Below are 23,947 nucleotides of genomic sequence, written 5' to 3' on the forward strand. Positions count from 1 at the left end.
AGTCACCGGACGACAATCTTCTGAACATAGTCATACTGAGAAATACAGAGAGCGGATAGTCTTAATTAGTTTTGTATCAACTCATTTGAATGTAACGGACGTTTATTAATATCAAAAAAGTTACGTACTAAACCTTTAAGTTGAACACACTGCAGCAGTCAACACAAAGTGCAGCTCGACAGACTCTACAGTCAGTGAGTATTAAGTGACAATTCATTCCGATATCTTGGAGGTGAGAGGTCAAGGGGAACCCTTTTTAAAATGGCCATGCCAGTTTTTCGCTCGCCAAAATGTATCCCATGTTTGGAGTTTTTTTTTTAACCCCCTTCCCGCCAAGCTAGCATGGCAGCGCACCACAGTTGGTACCAACGGATTCCTTAGGTCTTCTGGTTTCATAAGATACAGACCGATCGATGGATCTGGATTCTTTAAAGCTTATTCAAATTATAAACAAATGAAAATATCTAATATCATAAAATCCTGTGGTTATTCAGTGCTGCTTTCAAAACACAGAGAAGGCTTGGAAGCAGACCATGAACCTTTATATATATATATATATATATATATATATATATATATATATATATATATATATATATATATATATATATATATATATATATATATATATATATATATATATATATATATATATATATATATATATATATATATATATATATATATATATATATATATACACAGTGCCTTGCGAAAGTATTCGGCCCCCTTGAACGTTTCGACCTTTTGCCACATTTCAGGCCTCAAACATAAAGATATAAAACTGTAATTTTTTGTGAAGAATCAACAACAAGTGGGTCCCAATTATGAAGTGGAACGAAATTCATTGGCTATTTCAAACTTTTTTAACAAATAAAAAACTGAAAAAGTGGGCGTGCAAAATTATTCAGCCCCTTTACTTTCAGTGCAGCAAACTCTCTCCAGAAGTTCAGTGAGGATCTCTGAATGATCCAATGTTGACCTAAATGACTAATGATGATAAATAGTATCCAGCTGTGTGTAATCAAGTCTCCGTATAAATGCACCTGCTCTGTGATAGTGTCAGAGGTCCGTGTAAAGCGCAGAGAGCATCATGAAGAACAAGGAACACACCAGGCAGGTCCGAGATACTGTTGTGGAGAAGTTTAAAGCCGGATTTGGATACAAAAAGATTTCCCAAGCTTTAAAACATCCCAAGGAGCACTGTGCAAGCGATAATATTGAAATGGAAGGAGTATCAGACCACTACAAATCTACGAAGACCCGGCCGTCCCTCTAAACTTTCAGCTCATACAATGAGAAGACTGATCAGAGATGCAGCCAAGAGGCCCATGATCACTCTGGATGAACTGCAGAGATCTACAGCTGAGGTGGGAGACTCTGTCCATAGGACAACAATCAGTCGTTATACTGCACAAATCTGGCCTTTATGGAAGAGTGGCAAGAAGAAAGCCATTTCTTAAAGATATCCATAAAAGTGGCCGTTTAAAGTTTGCCAAAAGCCACCTGGGAGACACACCAAACATGTGGAAGAAGGTGCTGTGGTCAGATGAAACCAAAATCGAACTTTTGGCAACAATGCAAAACGTTATGTTTGGCGTAAAAGCAACACAGCTCATCACCCTGAACACACCATCCCCACTGTCAAACATGGTGGTGGCAGCATCATGGTTTGGGCCTGCTTTTCTTCAGCAGGGACAGGGAAGATGGTTCAAATTGATGGGAAGATGGATGGAGCCAAATACAGGACCATTCTGGAAGAAAACCTGATGGAGTCTGCAAAAGACCTGAGACTGGGATGGAGATTTGTCTTCCAACAAGACAATGATCCAAAACATAAAGCAAAATCTACAATGGAATGGTTCACAAATAAACATATCCAGGTGTTAGAATGGCCAAGTCAAAGTCCAGACCTGAATCCAATCGAGAATCTGTGGAAAGAACTGAAAACTGATGTTCACAAACGCTCTCCATCCAACCTCACTGAGCTCGAGCTGTTTTGCAAGGAGGAATGTGCAAAAATGTCAGTCTCTCGATGTGCAAAACTGATAGACATACCCCAAGCGACTTACAGCTGTAACCGGCGCAAAAGGTGGCGCTACAAAGTATTAACTTAAGGGGCTGAATAATTTTGCGCGCAAATATCTTCAGTTTTTATTTGTTTAAAAGGTTTGAAATATCCAATAAATTTCGTTCCACTTCATGATTGTGTCCCACTTGTTGTTGATTCTTCACAAAAAATTACAGTTTTATATCTTTATGTTTGAGGCCTGAAATGTGGCAAAAGGTTGAAAAGTTCAAGGGGGCCGAATACTTTCGCAAGGCACTGTGTATGTATGTATATATGTATGTATGTATATATGTATGTATGTATATATGTATATATGTATATATGTATGTATGTATATATGTATGTATGTATATATGTATATATGTATATGTATATATGTATATATGTATATATGTATATATGTATATATGTATGTATGTATGTATGTATGTATGTATGTATGTATATATATATATATATATATATATATATATATATATATATATATATATATATATATATATAAATAATATATATATATATATATATATATATATATATATATATATATATATATATATAGTGGCCTCGTCCTAGTTTACTTGGCAGTAGAGTTTGATTGACAGCTTTCACATCAGTCCAAATGAACGATACCATAAGGGGCAAATGCAGCACAGCTGGTTTACGGTGACAAACCGGTTAGGCGTGAAAGCAGCCTCCGACCCAAACCGTTGTCCACACCCAAAGGGGAAGGGGGCCGCGGGAAGAGAAAAAAACGGGAGGGGGAGAGGGGCGGGGAAAAGGCCTGCTGCCACAGCAGTTCCACTTTTTCCACTGCTGCAGTTATCCTGTAAAATACGAAAAAATCTCTTTAAGATGTATCTGGCATCAATTCATATTTATCACAACATACTCTATGCCAGTTCATGGTTGCTGAAAACACCTTGGAACAGCGCACATCTATTTTATGAGACAGGTGCATAGGAGAACGAGTTAGTCATAGGAAATGTAGAAAAAGTCCAATAATTTGTGCATAGATGCACTTACTGTATATAAATCAAGTTTATTTACCATTGTGTCCTGTTAATTGGGTTCAGTTTATATATGTACGCATTAATGCTGCATGTATTTTTTTTTTTTACAGCCCTGATGACTTTCTGTACTAATATTGTGGATGGTTCGGATTAATATTTTCTGGTGTTGACTTTCCTATATGTTACTCTAGGTTCATCCACAAATGTAACCTGCCAACTCTGGGCTTTCTTGACATTCTTGCATTTACCACCAGGGACCTGAAGGCTCTATGGATAGGGAGCTAATTAATCAAATGTCTGCAGTCTTGATAGGGCAGAGATACATTTGACTATTGTTATTTAACATATCAATTGATGAACTGTTTGCCCATTGCTTCTTTTGATGGCATTTATTAAGTGTTTCTATTTATCTACTGATGCGAATGTAAACCGCAATATTTGTGAACATGTCTATTTATGAATGCACGTTAGCCTTTTGGGATTTTAGCATTCATTATATAGAAATCCATATCTATCTAATGCATCAATTTGCTTGGGATCTTTAATTATTGTTACTATATAAAGTGTTGTACTTCTTTTGTGCTTCATGTATAGTAAACAATGTTATATATTTATGCCTAAATTCATGTGGAGAATGTGATTGGTGGCAACTTACTGCCACTTCCTACTAAAAGTTGGCGTCTTCGCGTTTCATACCATTTGCCTGATGAAGGTCTAGTGCCGAAACATTGCCGTTAAATTAATTTTTACAAGTCGGACAGTGTGCGGGAGTTTGAATGGAAAATGAACCAAAATGAATGGACCCTGAAAAGGTCTTTATAAAAACTAAAGAAGTCCAGAGTTTCATCTTTAAATGAATAAAGGTATGCTTTAGAGCTGCAAAAATGCAAAGATTATCAATTAAGTTAATTTCCAACTATTTCGATAATTGATCAATGGGTCATTTATTTTCTAAATCTAAAAATTCTTCTGCTTCCTAAATCACACACACACACACACACACACACACACACACACACACACACACACACACACACACACACACACACACACACACACACACACACACACACACACACACACACACACACACACACACACACACACACACACACACACACACACACACACACACACACACACACACACACACACACACACACACACACACACACACACACACAGGAAGTCTTATTACAGAGGATTAGGACCCATTTGAGAGTACTCTGGGAGCCGGCTGTACCTGCTGTGGTTCTGGAGCATGTCGAAGGCGGTGTGGGTGAAGAGGGCAGTGCCAGCCATCGCCTGGTAGCACGGCTCCTTCTCAGGGTAACGCAGCTTCTCCACCACACTCTCGCAGTGCCTCAACAGTTCATCCAGCCCCAGCTCTCTGCATGGCAGAACAATACAGGTTAGTATAAAGATGGTGCAGCGGGTAAAAGAAAATATTATCTTAAAGAAATTCTGTTTTGGCTTCTTGGTTATATACAGTTTACTGGTGGTGTACCAGTGAATAGGGTGGAAAACTGGCTACGCTTAGATTTAACATCCTGCAATTTAGTGTCATCTGCAGTTGGCTGCTACATTGAAGTTCCCAATATGTTCTCATTCAAACGGTTAAACCCAAGAACATTGTTGCTACAAACTGATAACAATCATACATTTTTGCCAGTCACTGAAAATTTGCATTTTGCAGTTTTAGTTTACCTTTACAAAAGATGTCATGTGAATAATGACAGTATCCTAGAAGATAAATCAATCATTTTGCTACAATTATAAATCCCTAAAAAGGAGGCGGACAGCATAAGCTTAATTTCACTTTATTTTTTAGATTCTCAAATAAATAAATGCAGTCAAGACTATCCACTGTGAGACAATTGGAGCCGTGCAGTGTTGCGGCCTTGTTTGGAGTCATCGCTGATGCTGTCAAACTATCCAGGTCTAAATCAGACTTTGTTGCATTTCTTCTTCTCATAGCTAGGAGGTTAATCTTGGTTCACTGGAAAGCTAAGAGTCCTCCCTCACATTCCTTATGGATAAGAGATGCGTAATTGTTCTTAAAACTTGAAAAGATTAGACACTTGAAGAGAGGTGCCGGGTCAAAATTTGATCAAATCTGGCAGCCTTTTCTTTCTTACATTGACACCCTCGACCTGCAGCCTCCAGGAGGCTTCATAATCCAGTAACTGCCGCGATGTAGCCTATAGCCTGGTGAGATTGATCATGGACCTTATCCTTTGTTTGGGGGGGTTGTTGTTGCTGCAGTTTTGTTTTGATCCGTTTGGTTTATTTTTTTGTCCCCTGTATAGTTATAGTTTAGCATTACTTCCTTTATTGATTAGCACAGCCTAAGCTGGGTGGGTGGGAGGGGAAGATGTGGGTGTGGTTTAGAATTGTCTCTTTGTTTTTTATTATTAGACTTTTGTATTGTAAATCTAAATAGCATATATGTATACTATTACATACATATTATAATTACAGATTCATTTCTCACGTGGATTTTGTAACTGTAAAAGTCAAAATAAACCCTGGAAAAAAATAAATAAAATAAAGACTATCCACTGAACCAACGTAGGCCTATGTGAGGAGTAGAGCCTCACCTCCTGAGCTTCTGGAACTTGGCCTCGTTGGTGGAGCAGAAGTGTTGGAGCTCGCTGAAGGTGGAGGGCACCGGCAGCCGGGACAGAGACTTGAGGCTGGAGATACACGAGGGCAGCCGCTGGACCACAGACAGGAACTCCTGGACAAAGTCATCGATCTCCTGGCAAGGAGCAGCACAGTGCCAGAGTCAGTCTCAAATGCCAAGAGGGTTCATGCACACATGAGTGGGGAAGAATGGGAAGAATGACGGGAGGGATTAGCTCCGGTACAGCAGGTGGCGCTCTTCGTGAAACTGATCGGAATTAGTCTTTTTCTTCCGGTAGACTTGTCTAAAAATCACAACAACTTGGAAATCGGGGAGATCATGACGACTTTTTTTGTGCCAGAAATGGGTCTTTACTTACACATTTTTGGGGCGATGGGGCATTGTAGGCCTTTATTTGCATAGGACAGCAGCTGAAGACACGAAAGGGGAGAGAGATGAGGAATGACACGCAGCAAAGGGCCGCAGGTCAGAGTCAAACCCGCAGCCGCTGCATCGAGGAATAAACCTCTATACATGGGCACGTGCTCTACCAGGTGAGCCAACCAGGCGCCCGAAATGGGTCTTCTTGATAGTACTTGCCAAGGGAGCACGCGCAGACGCAGAACCCAACCTTATCCCGGTTAAAGTGCATACATGCACTAACACCCCGGTTACTAAAGGAGTTCTATCGGTCTGTTGACCAGGGTATGAGAACTCCGATTTTAGCTGGCGTTTACACGGCGTTTGAGAAATCGGGGTATTGCCTTTATCCGAATATAAATCAGGTTTTATACCACATGTAAACTCACTGACTGCTGTCAAAACATTCATTTTGCCATTTATTCATGGGTTTCATGAAATGTGCTATATTAATCCAACAGTGGCGATCCATTTTTGCGACACGACTGAAGCGTGGCATCGCGACATCATACATCCATGATTGATGCTCCATGCCCTTGACCGGCAGCTGATTGGACGAACGCGCGACGTGGGTCTGGCTGCTCGAGAATTTCAACCGAGTGTCATGGCGGCTCGTTGACAATACGATCTCGTATTTTACGAAAATAGCTTACCGAAACAGGTTTCTGAAAAGGTTGCACGACAACAATCTCCTAATGCTTTGGCTCGTGACCCAGTGACAGTGATACCCGGTTTAGCTCACAAGACATCCAAAGTAGGCCAAGTTACCCTATGCAACACTTGAAATGCAACAATGCATCTGTAACTTATTCTCTTATTGTAAATAAATGATTTTCTGTCTGAGCAAAATATTCATCGCAACTATATGACCGCCCTGTAACGCTTACAAAGGGAATACAGTGGGAAATAAAGCACCGTAAAGAAGAGACCTTTTACGACAGCAGGTGTGGTAAAAATGCTAACACTTTTGTCCAAAGCGGCCGCTAGAATCAACACAAACTGAAAGATACATATAGCCACTTTCAGTGTAATTTTTATAATAAATCAAGCTGCTGAGAGACGTATTGTAAGGCAGCTCTGATTTATTTTCCATAGTAGTTGCTGCAATCGCTCAACACCCACAACCTAAATGTAGGTCTGGCAGAGATTATGTAGTTGCATCCTGAATAGGTCGGCTATAGGCAGAGAGCTGCCATGGTTAATGAATACTGTCAGTCTGTCACCGTGGCCAAATGCCCCAGATGAACATGACTGAATGTATAATGTAACGGGAAGAGGGGCTCCTTTCACTTGCTAATAAGGTCAGCTGATTACGCGAGGCATTTGCACAAGCTTCACCAAGGTAACAAACAATGGACGCAGGCCGCTTGGACGGATCTCATGAATGGATTCACACATGAAAACCTCTCCTGGCTCAGCGCGCTGAGCATGCTCTCCATCACAAAGAAGCAATGTTTAGAATACAAACCGTTGGAATAAATATTTTGGCTGCATTTAGTGGTGTTGGACGTCATTCAGGCGTAAGCACAACACCAGAGCATGTATTTGTGGGTGTACAAACTAACCGCTGCTGAGGACAGCAGGACAATGTTACTTTGTGTTAAGCCCTCGGACTGATCATAAGACAAGCATCTGAGTGATTCAAGGCAAATCTTATGAAGCTAAGGGTTTCACAAACAGAACTGTTACAATGGCTAATGGAGGGATGCCATTTTATTGCATACATTTAATGATCATCATCATCTGTGTGCCAATATTTATCAATTATAGGCGTTTTTGCCAAGTGAGTAGAGAATACTAATGCAATGCCACCGATTGGATCTTTATTTACTCAACAGTAACTCAACTCATTTTTCTATTCCGATCTTTCACTTTGCTTCTTTTTTTTTTTCTTTTTTTTAACATCAGCTACTAACGTAACTGTGTCCATGTCCGGACACCGTTCGCAGTTATTGGCCATATCCGGACACATCTGGTCTGACAGTTTCCATTCTTTTCACCGTGCTTTTCGTGCGCAATGGCCTTTGAACTACAAATAGAAGTAATCTATACACATCGGAGAATCTGTGTGTGAATTTTCATATATGCACATGGACATTTACATGTCTCATTAGTATACGAAAAAGACTTTGATGAGAGAAAGCCGTATGAACGCTTGGGCGATGCTCAGGTTGCGGTATAACTTTACATATAAAGTGGAAATTAAGGAGCTTTTACTGAATAATTTGGAATTGTTTAAGCACTATTTTATAGTCTTTTATTGTGAAGAACACAACTATGATCCCAAATTTGTTGACAGCATTAATGTTAATTTGGGCGACCTGTTAATACGGTTAAATACCGAAAGTCCAGCAGCCCCCAGTGTGTTTTTACAGCGGGGAGATAAGGCTGTCCAAGTATGGCCAAAGGTAGTGCAGGGCTAATGCACCGGTATTAGCGTCCTTTTGGCGACTCTTGTAAAGACAAAGCTAAAGTAAATGGTAAAAACGGTAGTGTTAGAAAGGTACAAACCCCAATTCTAATGAAGTTGGGACCTTAACTAAACAGAATACAATGATTTGCAAATCCTTTTCAACCCATCTTCAATTGAATACACTACAGCACATATTTTATGTTAAAACTGATAAAAAACAGGTTTTTGGCAAATATTCACTCATTTTGAATTTGATGCCTGCAACACGTTCCATAAAAAGCTGGGACAGGGGCAACAAAAGACGGGAAAAGTGGAGGAATGCTAAAAAAAATAAAAATAAATAAAAAACACCTTCCACAAACACATTCCACAGGTGAACAGGTTAATTGGAAACCGGTTAGTGCCATGATTGGGTATTAAAAAAAAAATAAATAAATAAAAAAAAAAAATAAGGAGGGATGAGTTTCACCACTTTGTGAACAACCGCCCTAGCCACTAGTCCAACAGTTTAAAAAGGTCCCATGACATGGTGCTCTTTGGATGCTTTTATATAGACCTTAGTGGTCCCCTAATACTGTATCTGAAGTCTCTTTTATATAGACCTTAGTGGTCCCCTAATACTGTATCTGAAGTCTCTTTTATATAGACCTTAGTGGTCCCCTAATACTGTATCTGAAGTCTCTTTTATATAGACCTTAGTGGTCCCCTAATACTGTATCTGAAGTCTCTTTTATAGGCCCCTTAAGTGGTCCCCTAATACTGTATCTGAAGTCTCTTTTATATAGGCCTTAGTGGTCCCCTAATACTGTATCTGAAGTCTCTTTTATATAGACCTTAGTGGTCCCCTAATACTGTATCTGAAGTCTCTTTTATATAGGCCTTAGTGGTCCCCTAATACTGTATCTGAAGTCTCTTTTATATAGACCTTAGTGGTCCCCTAATACTGTATCTGAAGTCTCTTTTATATAGACCTTAGTGGTCCCCTAATACTGTATCTGAAGTCTCTTTTATATAGACCTTAGTGGTCCCCTAATACTGTATCTGAAGTCTCTTTTATATAGGCCTTAGTGGTCCCCTAATACTGTATCTGAAGTCTCTTTCCCAAAATTCAGCCTTGGTGCAGAATTACAGCCACTAGAGCCAGTCCCACAATGAGCTTTCCTTAGGATGTGCCATTTCTGTGTCTGTAGCTATTGAGGAGGAGAGAGGTGGAGGCAAGGTGGAGGGTGGGGGTGTGGCCTTGACCAACTGCCACTTTGCTCGTTTCAATGCCATGATGTCTCTCTCTCTCTCATGGGTGGGCCAAATTCTCTGGGCAGGCAAATTAGAGAAAGGGGAGGTAACCTTGCTCCTTATGACCTCATAAGGAGAAGATTCCAGATCAGCCCATCTGAGCTTTCATTTTCTCAAAGACAGAGCAGGATACCCAGGGCTCGGTTTACACCTATCACAATTTCTAGCCACTGGGGGACCATAGGCAAGCTGGGGGAACTCATTAAATGTTCTGGCCCGTCCTTGCTTTTTTCAGCAAGACAATGCCAAGCCACATTCTGCACACGTTACAACAGTGTGTTGCGCAAAATACAACGGAGACCACGGACTATTGAGCAACTGAAGTCGTACATAAGGCAAAAATGGGAAAGAATTCCACCTACAAAGCTTCAACAATCAGTGTCCTCAGTTCCCAAATGCGTATGGAGTGTTAAAAGGAAAGTTGATGTAACACAGTGATAAACATGCCCCTGTCCCAGCTTTTTTGGAATGTGTTGCAGGCATCAAATTCAAAATAAGTGAATATTTACAACAACAAAATTCAATTGAATATAGGTTGATTTGCAATCACTGGGTTATTTTTTTTACGTTTCACACAACGTCCCAACTTTACAATGGAATTTGTAAGAAGGTGGCCTTTAGTTTGACACCATTAAACAAAGATTACCTTGATGAAGGCCACCCAACTCTTGTGACAGTAAATAAGGTAGCCTCCCAAAGCTGCCGTTAGCTGGCTTCGGTCAATGTAGTTGGAGAGCTCCGAGGTTTCTTTTAGAAGGACTTTCTGCAAAACGATGAGATCAGCGTTACCTAATGAAGTCAAACCTAAAAACAAACCCAGGGGTACAGTAGGTGTTGCATTATTCACCTTGAAAGAGGCAGTGTGAGACCTTGCCGGAGCCAGGAGTTTGAGCAACAGCTTGGCAACCTCCTTCTTTTTGGGCTGAACTAGGTACACACTGTGGACTGTCCGCTTGTGCAGCTAGAAAAGAAGAAAAGGAGAAAAAAAAATTAGCACAGTTTGATGTTTAGAAAAACATTCATCATTCTTTTGTAACAATTTTAAAATAAAAAAAAAATAAAAATGCCTGATGTCACTCTTTTAGGCAGGATGTCCATAACCTTACGCTTTCTTTGGGTTGTATTTTTAACTTCGGTGGATTTATGAGGACTGTAACCTTGCATGCTGCCAGTTTTAATTTTTTGGGCGACAATGCAGATTAGCGGCGCCTGTTGTCATGTCAGCGTCGCTCCGGTGTGTTCTGAGGGACTGTTTTTTGACCAACTCGGGGAGGCAGTCAGTCCGACCGCTTTTCTGCCGACGGTCTGCCGTCGGGTTGGTGTGTCAGAGCCTTTAGTCTCGCTCTGCCAGACCCTCCTCCACAGCGCTGCGGAAGAGGGTCTGGCTAGTCCACACAGCATTCTGGGATGGGAGAAAACCGTGCTCTTGTTTATTGGCATTTCTTTAAACCAATCACAATTGTCTTGGGCGGTGCTACGCGCCAGACGGAGCCACGGTGCTGCTGCCAAAACAGCCTCGGAAAGGAACTTGTTTTGGTGGAACGTGTACGTTCAAAAGTTGTTTTAGTCGTGCGAGAGAAAACTCAGATTGGACAGATAGTCTAGCTAGCTGTCTGGACGAACGCGTCACGTGGGTCTGGCTTCTCCCGAATTTCAAAGCCAGACCATAATGGCGGCTCGTTCAGAATACGATCTTGTATTTTAAGAAAATATTTCACCCAAACGTGTTTCTGAAAACATTTTCAGCGAGAAATAGGCCATGCAGTTGTCTTCATTTCAGATCAGTTTAAACGATTTGTCAGATTTTGAGAGGTGTTAGTCACGCTCATCCCGCTCGTCATTTCCAGGTTAGCGCTCCAATCAGATTGGTCATTGAGTCCGACTGCCCACTGGCCGATTCAACAAGTCAAATCGACTCCCGCGACTGACGGCACGGAACACACCGAACAGACTCCAGTCACCGACTTCGCCAGACCGTCCGACGGCCAATAATCGGGTTGGTGTGTCAGCGCCTTAACATCTACTGCCCTCTGTGCATTGTAAACATACCCACTGATACTCCTAAGGTTTCTGTGAGTCAGTGTGTGGTATTTTTATTCAGGAATGTGCAGCACAACGTGAACTTAAATTAAGGTTACAAGTACATTTTGACACAGGGCCCCTCTCCAAACAGCCCACTGACTGGCTAATAACACAGGACCTGTATTTGATGACATTAAACTTTAGTGGTGGTGTGTCCAAATTTAATCAATTTACCAAAACCCACTGACATTCCGTAGAAGTGCAACTTTTGAGGCCATTTGGTTTCTGGGGCCTTAGGGCAGTTGCCTAGGTATGATCCAGATATACGGCCGCATATCTGTTAGCTTGTTATCATTGTTAAACAATTCATGCATCTTTTAAATAAGTCCATCAATCTTGGAAAGCAAAAAATAAAAAAAATAAAAAATCTGGTTTGGATTGACCACCACACACATAATTTAGTAATTATGGTCAAGTTTCTTCCTATCCCAGCAGTTTTTAATTACAAAATAAAAACGTTTAAACATGGTTGGTACGCATGATGACATCAGGCCAGCAGCTAAGACCACAGGGAAGCTATAAACAGTTGATCGGGGTGCGAAAACGCAGCATCCCTACATAATTATGCTCAATTTAATGTAATTTCACGGTGGCTTTTCTAACAGCCAAGCATGTGACCCAGCCATGCATGTGACACCCGTCCTCCCCACACACGATTTCCACTATGACCACTACAGATCTGATACACTTGGTATTGTGCTTTGAGGATCTGCTCAGACAACAGCTCTTTGAATCAATAAAACAAATAATGCATTAACTTAATGCTGCAAAAAAAAGAGCTTGGCTAGTCAAGAGGGCGATCACAAGTTGAGCATGTTACTGTGCAGAGGACCCACTCCAAGTCTTGTTCATGCATAATTCAGAGAGAACCAACAGCAGAAACACCAAGCTGATGTTTAACAAAAGGGGTGTGTGCATACTCCTGAACCGAACTAGTACAATACTAACAATATGCAAGATTATATAAAAACTTTGGTCTTATCTTTTCTATAGCCGAGAGGAATGCTCCCTGCAGGATGGGACATTCATTCTGTTGGAGTTGGACTTCTCTGCCCACAGGAAATGACGAATCAAAAGTTGAGCTAAATCCAACAGTGAGTGAGCCACCCTGGTTGGTAAACTAAATGAGCTTTGTGTTCTGCATTTCTGGACACTGAAGTGAAAAGGTTACTGCTTTTTGGGGCCGTCGTCAGCATGCAAGGTTACAGTTCCCAGTGCAGCTTCAAGGGAAGATATGAAAAAGGCAAGGATGTGCAATCCTAATGGGTGTAGGGCTGGGCATCGTTCAAAATCTTTTGATCCGGTGCCAATTTTGATACCTCCGTTTCGATGCCGGTTCCTTAACAATACTTTGATACCATATGTTTTAAAATCCATTTCAACAAAAATACATTATAGTGCCCATATTATGAAAAAAACACTTTCTGGTATTTGGGGTGTACTTTTGTGTCTCTGGTGCTTCCACACACATACAAACTTTGAAAAAAATCCATCCATGCTGTTTTGAGTGAGATACGGTTTCTGAATGTGTCCTGCCTTCAGTCTCCTGGTGAGCTGTTCAAAATCGTCTCGGACTGTGACGTCACAATCCGAAAATGAGCTGGCTACCACCCGTTAGCTTCGCATAGCATTAGCATGGCTAACGCTAATGCTAACACTAGCATGGTACCTCGTTCTCAATAGCAAAGCACTGCTACAACACACACAAGTTCACCATAATCTACAAAAGAACTACTTACATGTGCTCCCTCATTTAGAAGTCTCCCAGCTAATCCGCCTTGTAACTGACTGAAGTTGGAGAAACAGCCTCTCTTTTACTTCTATGGAGCTAGCTAGCTGACATGATCTACATCTGAGCTACTGAGCATGTGCGAGTGCAATCAAAGATAGTACAGAAGAAGAAGAAAAGAGGTCTCACTCTGTAGCTAAAACAGAAACCAGGTGAAAAGAGGATCTACAGCAGTGAGAGAGAGCTGTGCAGTACAACAAAAATATGGTGTTTTTTGAAAATTAAACTATGTAAACCTATTCTGGTACAACCTTAAAATATAATTATGAACCTGAAAATGAGTATAATATGGGCGCTTTAAAACACACCTATTTTCCACCTTAATTGTGAATCAAAACAGTTATCAAAATAAAAAAATTCTGGTAACACTTCTCACTCAGAGTAACATTAATAAAACTGGTTGTGCTTTTGGATAGGGGTGCGCCAATCAGATACTCAGGATTGGTATCAATCCCAACTTTAAAAGTTAACAAAAAGAAATGTTTTTGCCACATCATGAACATAAATAAATGACATTTTGTACAGGCCAATATTGAACTAACTAAAATGCAAAGGAATGTAAACAACAAAGACTTTAGTTCAAACTGCATAATGACACAAACTTGAAAAGGTGCTGTAGAAGTAAAGTTGCCTTGCAACCTCAGCCTGTCAGTCAGTCATCAGGGCACAGAAACCACTGTTGTGCCTGCTTGTCTCACAGGAAGTGTAAAACAACAGCACCGCAACAGCTTTCGGCTCGCCATTAATATCATATCGTAGCAAACGCTGTCTGTATGAAGTTTTGTAAAACTTCACTACACTTGAAACCACTTTATCGGCATCGCTGTGTCACTGTGACTTCAACAAAACTGCAGAGCCGACATCTTAGTTTTCTTAGATATATCATTTTTCGATACTCATTAGGATCGGAGTGTTTTTTTCGGGGCCATAAATGTATCGACGTTCAGTGCCCAGCCCTACATGGGTGACAGAAGCCCACTTACTATCCTCTGCAACCCTAACCCGTAAATACAAGCTTAACAACTGCCCTATTAACTTACATTGTAGCTTGTTCCGCTGCTGCCGACTGCAGCGACCTCGCTTAAAAGGAATACGCCACCGTTTGTTGAAATAGTTCTTATCACGGTCTCCCCTGGCTGTAGATAGGTGAGCTAAACGCATTTTTTGTTTCAGTGCAAGTAAGGTTGTTTTGCCTTTTGTTGGATCACTTTTACTCACAACATGCTAACCGGCAACATAGGATTCCATTCACTACGCTAAGCTAACTCGTGGCGGCGCTGCCGGTGTTGCACCGGACTAAAACAATGCATACACGAAAAATGCGTTGGCCCACCTATCTACAGCTAGGGGAGACCGCGATAAGCCCCATTTCAACAAACGGTGGCATATCCCTTTAAAGGAACACGCCGACTTATTGAGACTTTAGCTTATTCACCCCAGAGTTAGACAAGTCCATACATACCTTTCTAGTCTCCGTGCGTGTCGTAACTCTGACGCACCCACTGCTAGCCTAGCTTAGCTCTGAGAATATAGTTCCCAGTATGTATACGCTTAGAAGACTGCAGAGTCTCATGTGACCTTGTTATATGTACACGCTGTGACTATACAAATCACAACATGTAAATAGGAACATGTTGGCATTATTCTGTCACTTATTGGGAGCAGTAGGCTAGATGGAGCCAGTTACCTTCAGGATCTGTGCTAAGCTAGCGGTGGGGGCGTCCGACAGAGTTACGACACGCACGGAGATGAGAAGAGTAAGTATGGACTTATCTAACTCTGGGGGATATGGTGAATAAGTCGGTGTGTTCCTTTAATACTGGACCAATGTTCCCATCAGTCACTTGAGACACAAAAACATAGGCAAAATGCAGTTACCTTTTAACTTTATGTTAGCGTGAAAGGATTAACGTTACCGATTGGGATATTAAAACACTTTCGTAACATTAAAATATCGTAAAACACCTTTTTCGTCTGTGAAATGTTAGTCTGTTACTTAGTTTGGCATTTATTTTGCATGAACATCCAAAAGTCACACAAAAGTCAGTTATTTTCTATGTGTCTTTATGGTCAAGCGGGTCAGATGTCTGTCCCAAAATGGCGACAGCACAGCCTCATCTCACAAGCTGAAGACAGTATCTACATATTTGTATCCATGTTCCATACTTTATTCAGTCTACGGTGTGTGCACAAGAAAACAGGGACCACTCATGGAAAAAACACAAGACACAGATTATGCTGTTGCATGAGGGTTTTTGTATTGATACAGAGTGTTGCTGTGGTATATCCACTGAGCATATATTTTAACCAACTTTAAAGTGTACTTGTAGTTTGTGACAGATAGCATGAAGGTAGCCACGTAGCATGAGATTGGTGCATTGAGGACTAATAGCGCTTTTCCATTATATGGTACCTTCTCGACTCTAATCTCCTTTCTTGGTTTTCCATTACGAAAAAAAGTCCCTGGTACCTGCTAACAGGTACTTTTTTTTTAGTACCACCTCAGTCGAGGTTCCAAGCGAGTTGAGGAGATACTAAAAAGGTGACGTGAAAACCTGCAGACTACAGATTGGTCTGAAAGAATCATCACTGATCGCTGAGTCATCATTGCTAGCGACAGACGGGGGTGTCCTGAACCAGCCCAGCATTTTTAAATAGTTAAGCCAGCTGTGGTTTTTTTGCTGCCTCCAGCTTCTTTTGAAACAAAGTTTTTCTCTCTCCTTGATTTCATGTTGTTTATGGAGAAGGAGAACCAGGAAATGAGTCGGGGGAAATGCAACGCTACCAAGCCACGTTCCACGGCAGTCGCTATGACGACCAGCCACGCTGAGGCGGTACTAAAATCTGCAATGGAAAGCGGACGCACAGTGCGTCGAGTTGAGTCGAGGCAAGTCGAGCAGATACCATGTAATGGAAAAACGCCAAAAGAGGCAGCGGATCGGACAATTGGATGTACTGTGTGTGTATTAGAAGAGTTCGATACGGCACAGCTAGTCAGTCTTGCTGCCAACTGTGGTGCTGCCACAAAAAAAGTATCCCCTGTAGCACAAAAAGCATTTTTCCCCTCAGTGTGTGACATAATATCAATGTGAAGTCGATGGGTTGAGCGGGAATGAGCAGGCAAGGCCAAGGAGAGAGGTTGTGCATTGGGCCGCACAACCTGAAAGCAAACCAGGTAGAGAGAACAACCTTGGCTTATTTATTGGTTTGGCTAATGCATTGGTTTAGCAACATCGGTTATGCAGACTTCTCCGGTGATGGCACATGCATGCGCTATGCGGGCTAATATATGATGGGAGCAAGCACTCGCCCGCTGTAGAATTCTGCAATCCATAAACAGCCTTTTTCTTTTGATTACCTAGCATGTTTCGACAACTTTTTTTAATGTGTGTGTGAATGTCCTATCAACTAGAGATGCACCGATTACAACTTTCTAGGCCTATTCCGATTTTCTTTGAGTCAGGCCAGCCGATACCGATTTTAGCAGATTCAGATTTCATTTTTTCGAACCACTTTACAGCCCCCGCAAATATTTATTTAGCTTTTCTTTAATACAACATTTTGCACAGAACAGAACATTTTTTGAACACATACTGGATCACTATAAAATAGAACTATATAAATGACTACTGGTGTGGCAAATCCACACACATATAAAGTGCAATGTTAGAACCATTTCCTTCTTTTCACATCCAATATCCAACTAAAGAAATGTTATTTTGGTTTTTGGTGTTGTCCCTCCACGCCCTACTTTTTCCTTGCAGGTGTTGCATATTGCAAACTTGTTATCTTCTGCTCACACGCTGAAGAATTTCCAAACAGCTGACATGTTGCAGGTTAATTCGCGCTTCACACCGCAAGCGGGTACGCAGCGGAAAAGTTGCGCAAAAGAAAGGAAAAAATAAATAAATAAATAAAAATAAGACTGCTGTGTGCGTGAGTCCTTGAGAACTGTAACTCGTATAACTTATGTTGTCAGTTAATTGTAGCGTTGACTGGCATGAAATCGGCATATGTCAGACTGACCTTCCGGTCGGCAGTCATGGCCGAGCACGTGAAAAATTGCCAATTCCGGTCACCGGTGCATCTCTATCAACCACACATCTACCTTTGACACAAGTCATAATTAAAAAGGGCTTAATTTACCTTAACTGAACAGCTTTGGAGTCATTGGAATAGTTATGACTTTTTTCGGGTTGAATGGTGGTCTCGCTTCCCCCTAGCGCCTGCAAGCGGTAAAACCACCCTTGCAACTTTTGGCCGCCGTCAGGAAGTATCGTGTGAGATCAGGTCTCGCGATGTAACGAATTGCTTTAGGCACTGCACACATACCCCCCACACACACCCCCATCAAGGAACCGGCTGGTAGCGATGGAGCAAAAAGCAAGAAAACAGCAAAGAAACTGCCAAAACTGCATAGCGCCCCTTTAAGGCTACTGCATTGCTGTGTTGTATTGAAGATACACTCACTAAACATTTCAAGCTTCCTGTCTAGTGTGTTCTGACAGGCTCTGCAGCTATCCCAAATATTCCTCCCCCATCTTTTAACTATAATCATTACAAAAGGACCATCCCTTTTTTTGAGCCATTACTGTGGAAATCTAGAAGCCACAGTCTACATGTGGTGGATATCTAGTTTCAGAAACATCACACAGCGCACTCTGCCATGACAATACCTCAAGCTGAAGCAGAGTCTCAGCGATGAACCTGGTGGTAGGGAGCGAGGCGTGCCTCAGATCAGCCACCACCGACACCAAACCCTCCTTCTCCTGCTTCTTACTGTTGAGACAACAATCCAACCGTCAGTACATCTTGTGCTCCCTTCTCACATAAACACACAAAAAAAAAAAAGCGTGTCATAAACACAAAAAAGCGGGTCTGACTCCACGTACTTGTGCAGACACAGAAAGTAATTTATGAAGTCCACCACTTCTGCTTTGCTGAGTTCTGAGAGTTTGGCTTGTTCATCCGCTGGGAACACGATCAAAGGGCAGCCATGTCGATCAAAGGCACCTGCACGGACCGAGAACACAAATGATCTCAAATGTGGAGAGATTCTGGCAAAAGAAGACAGGTTTGACAAAAAAAAAATCTGGCACTTAACTCAATAAATCAAGTCAATATTGCCAATATAAATGAAAACTGTTGTGATTATTGTCAATATCTCAATATGCAAGAAAATTACTGTATCAGCATCACTCACTTCAATACAATTAATCAGCACTTTCCCCATTCATGGCCAAGCTTGACCTCATGTTACAACAAACCCTTTTCCCCACAGGGTGCTGAAAACATCCAAAAAGTGACACTGACCTTATTTCACGGCAGACATGTTGACATGTCATTGTGGGAAAGCACAGGTGTATTCAAAACCATTACTGATGGCTGCATTCCACTTAGGAGAGGTCCTGGGATTGTGCATGCTGACTCACTGAAATAGCTTACTGGGACACTTGATGGAATTGAGCCATAATTTCAGCTGTGCTTTTCCTACTATGACAAAGTCAAAACGTCTGCTGTGAAAAAGGTCCATTACTCAAGTATAACAGACAGGTAGAGAGTGGGTTAATAGCTACCAGGGAATAACACGGCTGCAGAGTTGAGCACATGATCAGCAGGCAGCGGCGGGGAGGGGGCACACTCCGGTACGTCTGAAAGGTTCGTGGGAAAATGATTATTTTCACTGAAAACACGCCAGACAAGAACTCCCAAACAGTCCTTTGCAATATGACCACTGGAGGAACCGGTCCAGCAAATTCCTCGCCGCCTTCAGAAAAAGTTGGCTGATGATGCAGCACCCTGGTGAAGTGATAGGCTAAAGACGAATGCGCCACGAAACTGTAGGCTACATGTATTAAGACTTTATCAGCGAAATACACACGTTACCGCCACATTAAGTCACTGTGGACAAAGAGGCTGTGGCGTGGACATTTGCACTTGTCACAGTCCTACCTGTTGCGTGTCGGCTCATCTTGAATTCCTCACTCGCGGCTCATTTTCACAAGTTTTTCCTCCTAAAAGTGGGCAAAGTAAACTCGTAGCCGAGGGACCGGACCGGACAACTACTTTATTCCGTCCAGGCCGACACAGAACAGTTCTACTGCGGTGCTGGGAAACAACGCCGGGTGGACCGCGGCTGCTCGCTGCCTTTCTCCGCCATGTTGCATCTATTGAGCGGCGTCTGTCTCTGCGATAACCCCACCGCCGACTGGCCGCTGCTCGGCTTTATTTATTACGCTGCCCTGTGGAAACCCAGCGTAAAGAGGGCGGAGAAAACACAGAGGAGGACGGACAGCTCCCTGGTCCCCAAACCAAGTCTCACCCCCCCCCCAATATTTTTGACCGAACACTAAAGGCGTAACTTTTTTTGTTTTATTGGTTGCTCATAATTTATTTCTTCAGTTTAATGTTTAGCCAAGCCAACTTTGGCCTTTTTCTGTAAATGGTATTCCTCAACATGCTCAAAGATTTAAAGCATATAGGCTACACTGCCAGGATTATGGAGCCCTCCAAGTCCTGAGAGATGATGTTTTTTTTTTATCTTGTGCCACAATATATAGATCTTTTTCACAAGAATATAGCCTTATATATTGTGCGCACAAGTTATTATATTGTTTGCAGAAGAAATTGATCTTAAAAATATAATTAGGATAATCTCGCAGGCTTTCAGGGAGGAACCTAACATTCCTGGTGCAAACAATAGGCTATTAACTTGTGGGCATAATATACAAATAAATAAGTATTTTTAGTCTTTGGGGGTTCCCTAAAGTCTGACTTCATGTTTACAATTAGTTGGCTAATGTCCCCAATAATTACATAATTTCTGTAATTAACAAATTAGAGCATAAAAGAAAGACAGCCTTTGTCCAGAGGCTGTAGTTCCACTATCAGCGTTCTATCCCTACATAATGTCAAAGGGACTGATGTGCCATTTATACTTTTGAAACCGTGCATTTTCCTAAACCACATGAGCTGGTGGTCAGGAAGTTCTGTTTACTTGTCACAAGGAGACCTACTCAGCCTTAGCCTGTGTTTTATGTCTTTTGTGGCTTTGGAGGAGCTTTCCGAAGTTTGAAAAAAATCTCGGCTTGCAAACTGCAGGTTTGGGGTTTTAAAGAAATTAGCCTTAGGAGGCAGGGAGGATCTAATGAAAGATGCTATTGAGTTGCACTATTATGGGAAGTGTATTATCCAGTATTTTTGGCCTTATCTCAGCCTCTGCTGCTTCGATTTTGAACATTCTTTTTTAATCCATCTGACAACCTCATGGGAGTGCAATATTTAATCTCTGGAGTACCTAAACAGTCCTTTGTGTTGTGCAAATATTCTCCTGCAGCTACAAATACAAAGCTGTATTAATACCGTAAATTAGGTTATAATTATGAATATGACAAAAATAAAGACAAAGAAATAGTTCCCATTTTTATCTGAGGCAGCTGCTCAAGTCACTTGTGCCTGCAAGGAGGAACAAGCCAAGCCCTTTCTGTTAAAACAAGAAACTGGTCTGCCTGCATACCTCATTTTCACCCAGAACCTTTGTTTAACTTAAGTCATTGATTAATTTACTTTGACCCAATGTAAGATTTCCTACTCAGCATCAATGTTTAAGTGCTCCAGTTAGACCAAAGCCAAATGCAGGTGCAACATAACAAATAGAATCAATGCTTTTTTAGCTTTTTTGTTCATTAATTAGGAGTCTAAAGAGAAAGAGGAAAATGGTGCGAGAGATTGTTCCCATTGCAATGGAGAAATTTGACTCCGTCATCAGAACTTGTTTGACTTTTCAATCTTATGATTCATAAGGCCGACATGTTATTAAGACTAAATGCTTCCTTAAAGACTGAGAGAGCTTCCCCATTTGCACAGTAATCATCCAATGTACTTATTTTATGAACACTTGGCTTTACTGGTTCTAAACAAACAAGCGTACTAATGTGGTTACTTTCAAAATGTCATCAGATTAATACAGTTGAATATTTTCTCCATCTTGCTAATACAACCTGATCATCTATGGGTAAAAACAACAGATAATTCCAACCTTGTGTCATCATCACATACAAACATTGACAGAATCATTTGGTCTGTGTCAACAACTACACTTTTACTATAAATAGGATATTTGCTACCAAACCAGTGATCCACAAGGGTCCGTTTTAGGGCCCTTGGTATTTTAAATTTACAAAATAATCTGCCTTATGTCTGTAAATTGGCAGCTAATATCTTGTTTGCGAACAACCCTTTACTTTATCCTCCAGATAATAAAATCACTGCCATCTTGAATAATGGACTAAATCATACATCTTAATGGTGCCCTGCCACACAAAACGGTTAATACTTGTGATATAATAATAAATGTGTTAGGTCCATATGTGTTTGTGTTATGTCGAGAATGCGAAAATGAAGTGACTGACCTCCTCTGTCAGCTCTAGCCACTGAAAAGAAATAAGCGGAGAAATCAGGCCAATTACAAGAGCTAGTCAGTCTGACGTGGTGTTGCTTGAGTTCATTACTATTCATGAGCTCGCCCAGTTGGGCTGGGTAAAGGATGCTGATAGCCAGGCTCTCATTGGCTAGCTGTTAGCCAATCAGAGTCAAGCAGCTTAGCTCGTTGAATATTAATTAGAACTGGCACAAATCGAGCTGAGTCTTCCTGCAGGCTTTCTATATCCAGCCCGTTCTCATTCCGAACTCGTAAAATAAGGACGTTTGAACAGTGGCTGTCAGCGTCTGATGCGACGTAAAAGGCACCCTTCAGCGTATTTATGTAACGAACCTGGGACAACCGAACTTGTTTGGGGTGGCGGATGGGTCAAACACCGGACTTTCACGCAGGAGACCCGTGTTCGCGTCCCGTGTTCGCGTCCCGTGTGTAACGCTTGTTAGAGTTGGTTTTTAGAGTCGCCTTTTTCTTTCCTCCCACGTCACGGAACCGTACACCCACCCACGACCCTTTCCTAAACCCAACTGTCCCGTCCTTCCCGCGTGTCACGGAACCGTACGCCCGTCCCGTTGTTCCCGCGTGTCACAGAACCGTACAACCGTTTAGTAGTCCCAACCAAGCGCGTCAAAAGGGACGGCAATAGTGCCGACCAAGCGCGTTCACTTGACACGTTAAAGGAGACCTTTAGCGGTCAATAAGAATGAGAAAGGCTCCTGACCAAACATCCTTATTTTACAAGTTGGGTGTGAGAACCTGTTGCTATACCAAGCTAGAATGGCTTGAAAAAAGGTAACCAAGGCATTTGTTCCACAAATAATGTTACAGAGTCCATGGTAGAACTTCAGACATTACCACAAAGTAATGAAATACGTGTGGCAGGGCACCTTTAAGGGCTTAAGTTGAATTAACGTTTACTCAATATTAACAGAATTAAAAACCAAACTTATACTTCTTATAACCAAACTTACTAAAGTGTGTAATCAATAAAAAGTATAAATTATTATTATTATTATTATTAGTAGTAGTAGTCGTAGTAGTAGTATACTTATATCGATCATTGAGCAGAGAGCAAAATGCTAACATAGTTTAAGTGGAAACTATGAAATGATTTCGTCAAAACTACCAAAACAATAGGAATAAGTAGCCAAAGAAGAAAAATTTCAGCTTTACATTATGTTTATATTACTCCATGTTTTACACATGTTGCAAAATAGCATGGGCGAGTACCTACCAAACAAATTTGTTAGAATTCTATTTTTGTTGGTTACACACAGATTCCCTTTTTAAAGGTTGTGACAGTCTGTGTTTTCCAAATCAGCTCACCCTGGGTTTGCTTAAGTGTTTTTTTCAGCATATTTAACAATACGCACAACTAGGGTAGTTTGGTAAAAAAAATCCCATTTATTGACTAATTTATTAATTACTAAATTAACATTTTTATTCTGGCCGGGGCATAAATTAAACACAGATTTAGTCTTCAAAGCCCTGGTCAGTGATCACTAAGATTCATATATACTTGCTGTGATGGCTAAGAGGTCCGTTGTGATTAAGACCAAGTGCTGAACTTTCATATGGAGTCTTTGAAGACAGCAAATCAGCCCTGTAGCAATGCTTTACTTTCTCTTCCTGTAGGTGTCCTTCATGCTGATTTCACCTTCATGAATGACATTGTTTATGCCATTGGACACATTCTTGGCACGCTTTAATTGCAGCATAAAGAAACATTTTCTATCTCGCATATCTGGGTCAGATTCACAGAAGAAACATGGCTTAGCAGAGGTTCCCAGCCACTCCCAGGCA

At 41.3% G+C, this 23,947-nt stretch overlaps 1 protein-coding gene across 1 annotated transcript; it reads right to left on the reverse strand.

Annotated features, from left to right (window-relative positions):
• Nucleotides 1-2,732: 2,732 nt before the first annotated feature.
• On the reverse strand, nucleotides 2,733-19,924 carry si:ch211-241j12.4 (guanine nucleotide exchange factor DBS). Its single transcript, XM_039782659.1, has 9 exons — nucleotides 19,660-19,924; nucleotides 19,284-19,358; nucleotides 18,600-18,720; nucleotides 18,384-18,486; nucleotides 10,684-10,797; nucleotides 10,483-10,599; nucleotides 5,685-5,845; nucleotides 4,328-4,474; nucleotides 2,733-2,898 (listed from the first exon to the last, which is right to left on the reverse strand). The coding sequence occupies exons 1-9, from the start codon at nucleotides 19,676-19,678 to the stop codon at nucleotides 2,733-2,735; spliced, it is 1,023 nt and encodes a 340-aa protein (XP_039638593.1). The 5' UTR covers nucleotides 19,679-19,924.
• Between the last annotated feature and the right edge of the window lie 4,023 nt (nucleotides 19,925-23,947).

The sequence above is a fragment of the Perca fluviatilis genome, chromosome 18 (assembly GCF_010015445.1).
Source record: "Perca fluviatilis chromosome 18, GENO_Pfluv_1.0, whole genome shotgun sequence".
In the NCBI taxonomy this organism is placed as follows: domain Eukaryota; kingdom Metazoa; phylum Chordata; class Actinopteri; order Perciformes; family Percidae; genus Perca; species Perca fluviatilis.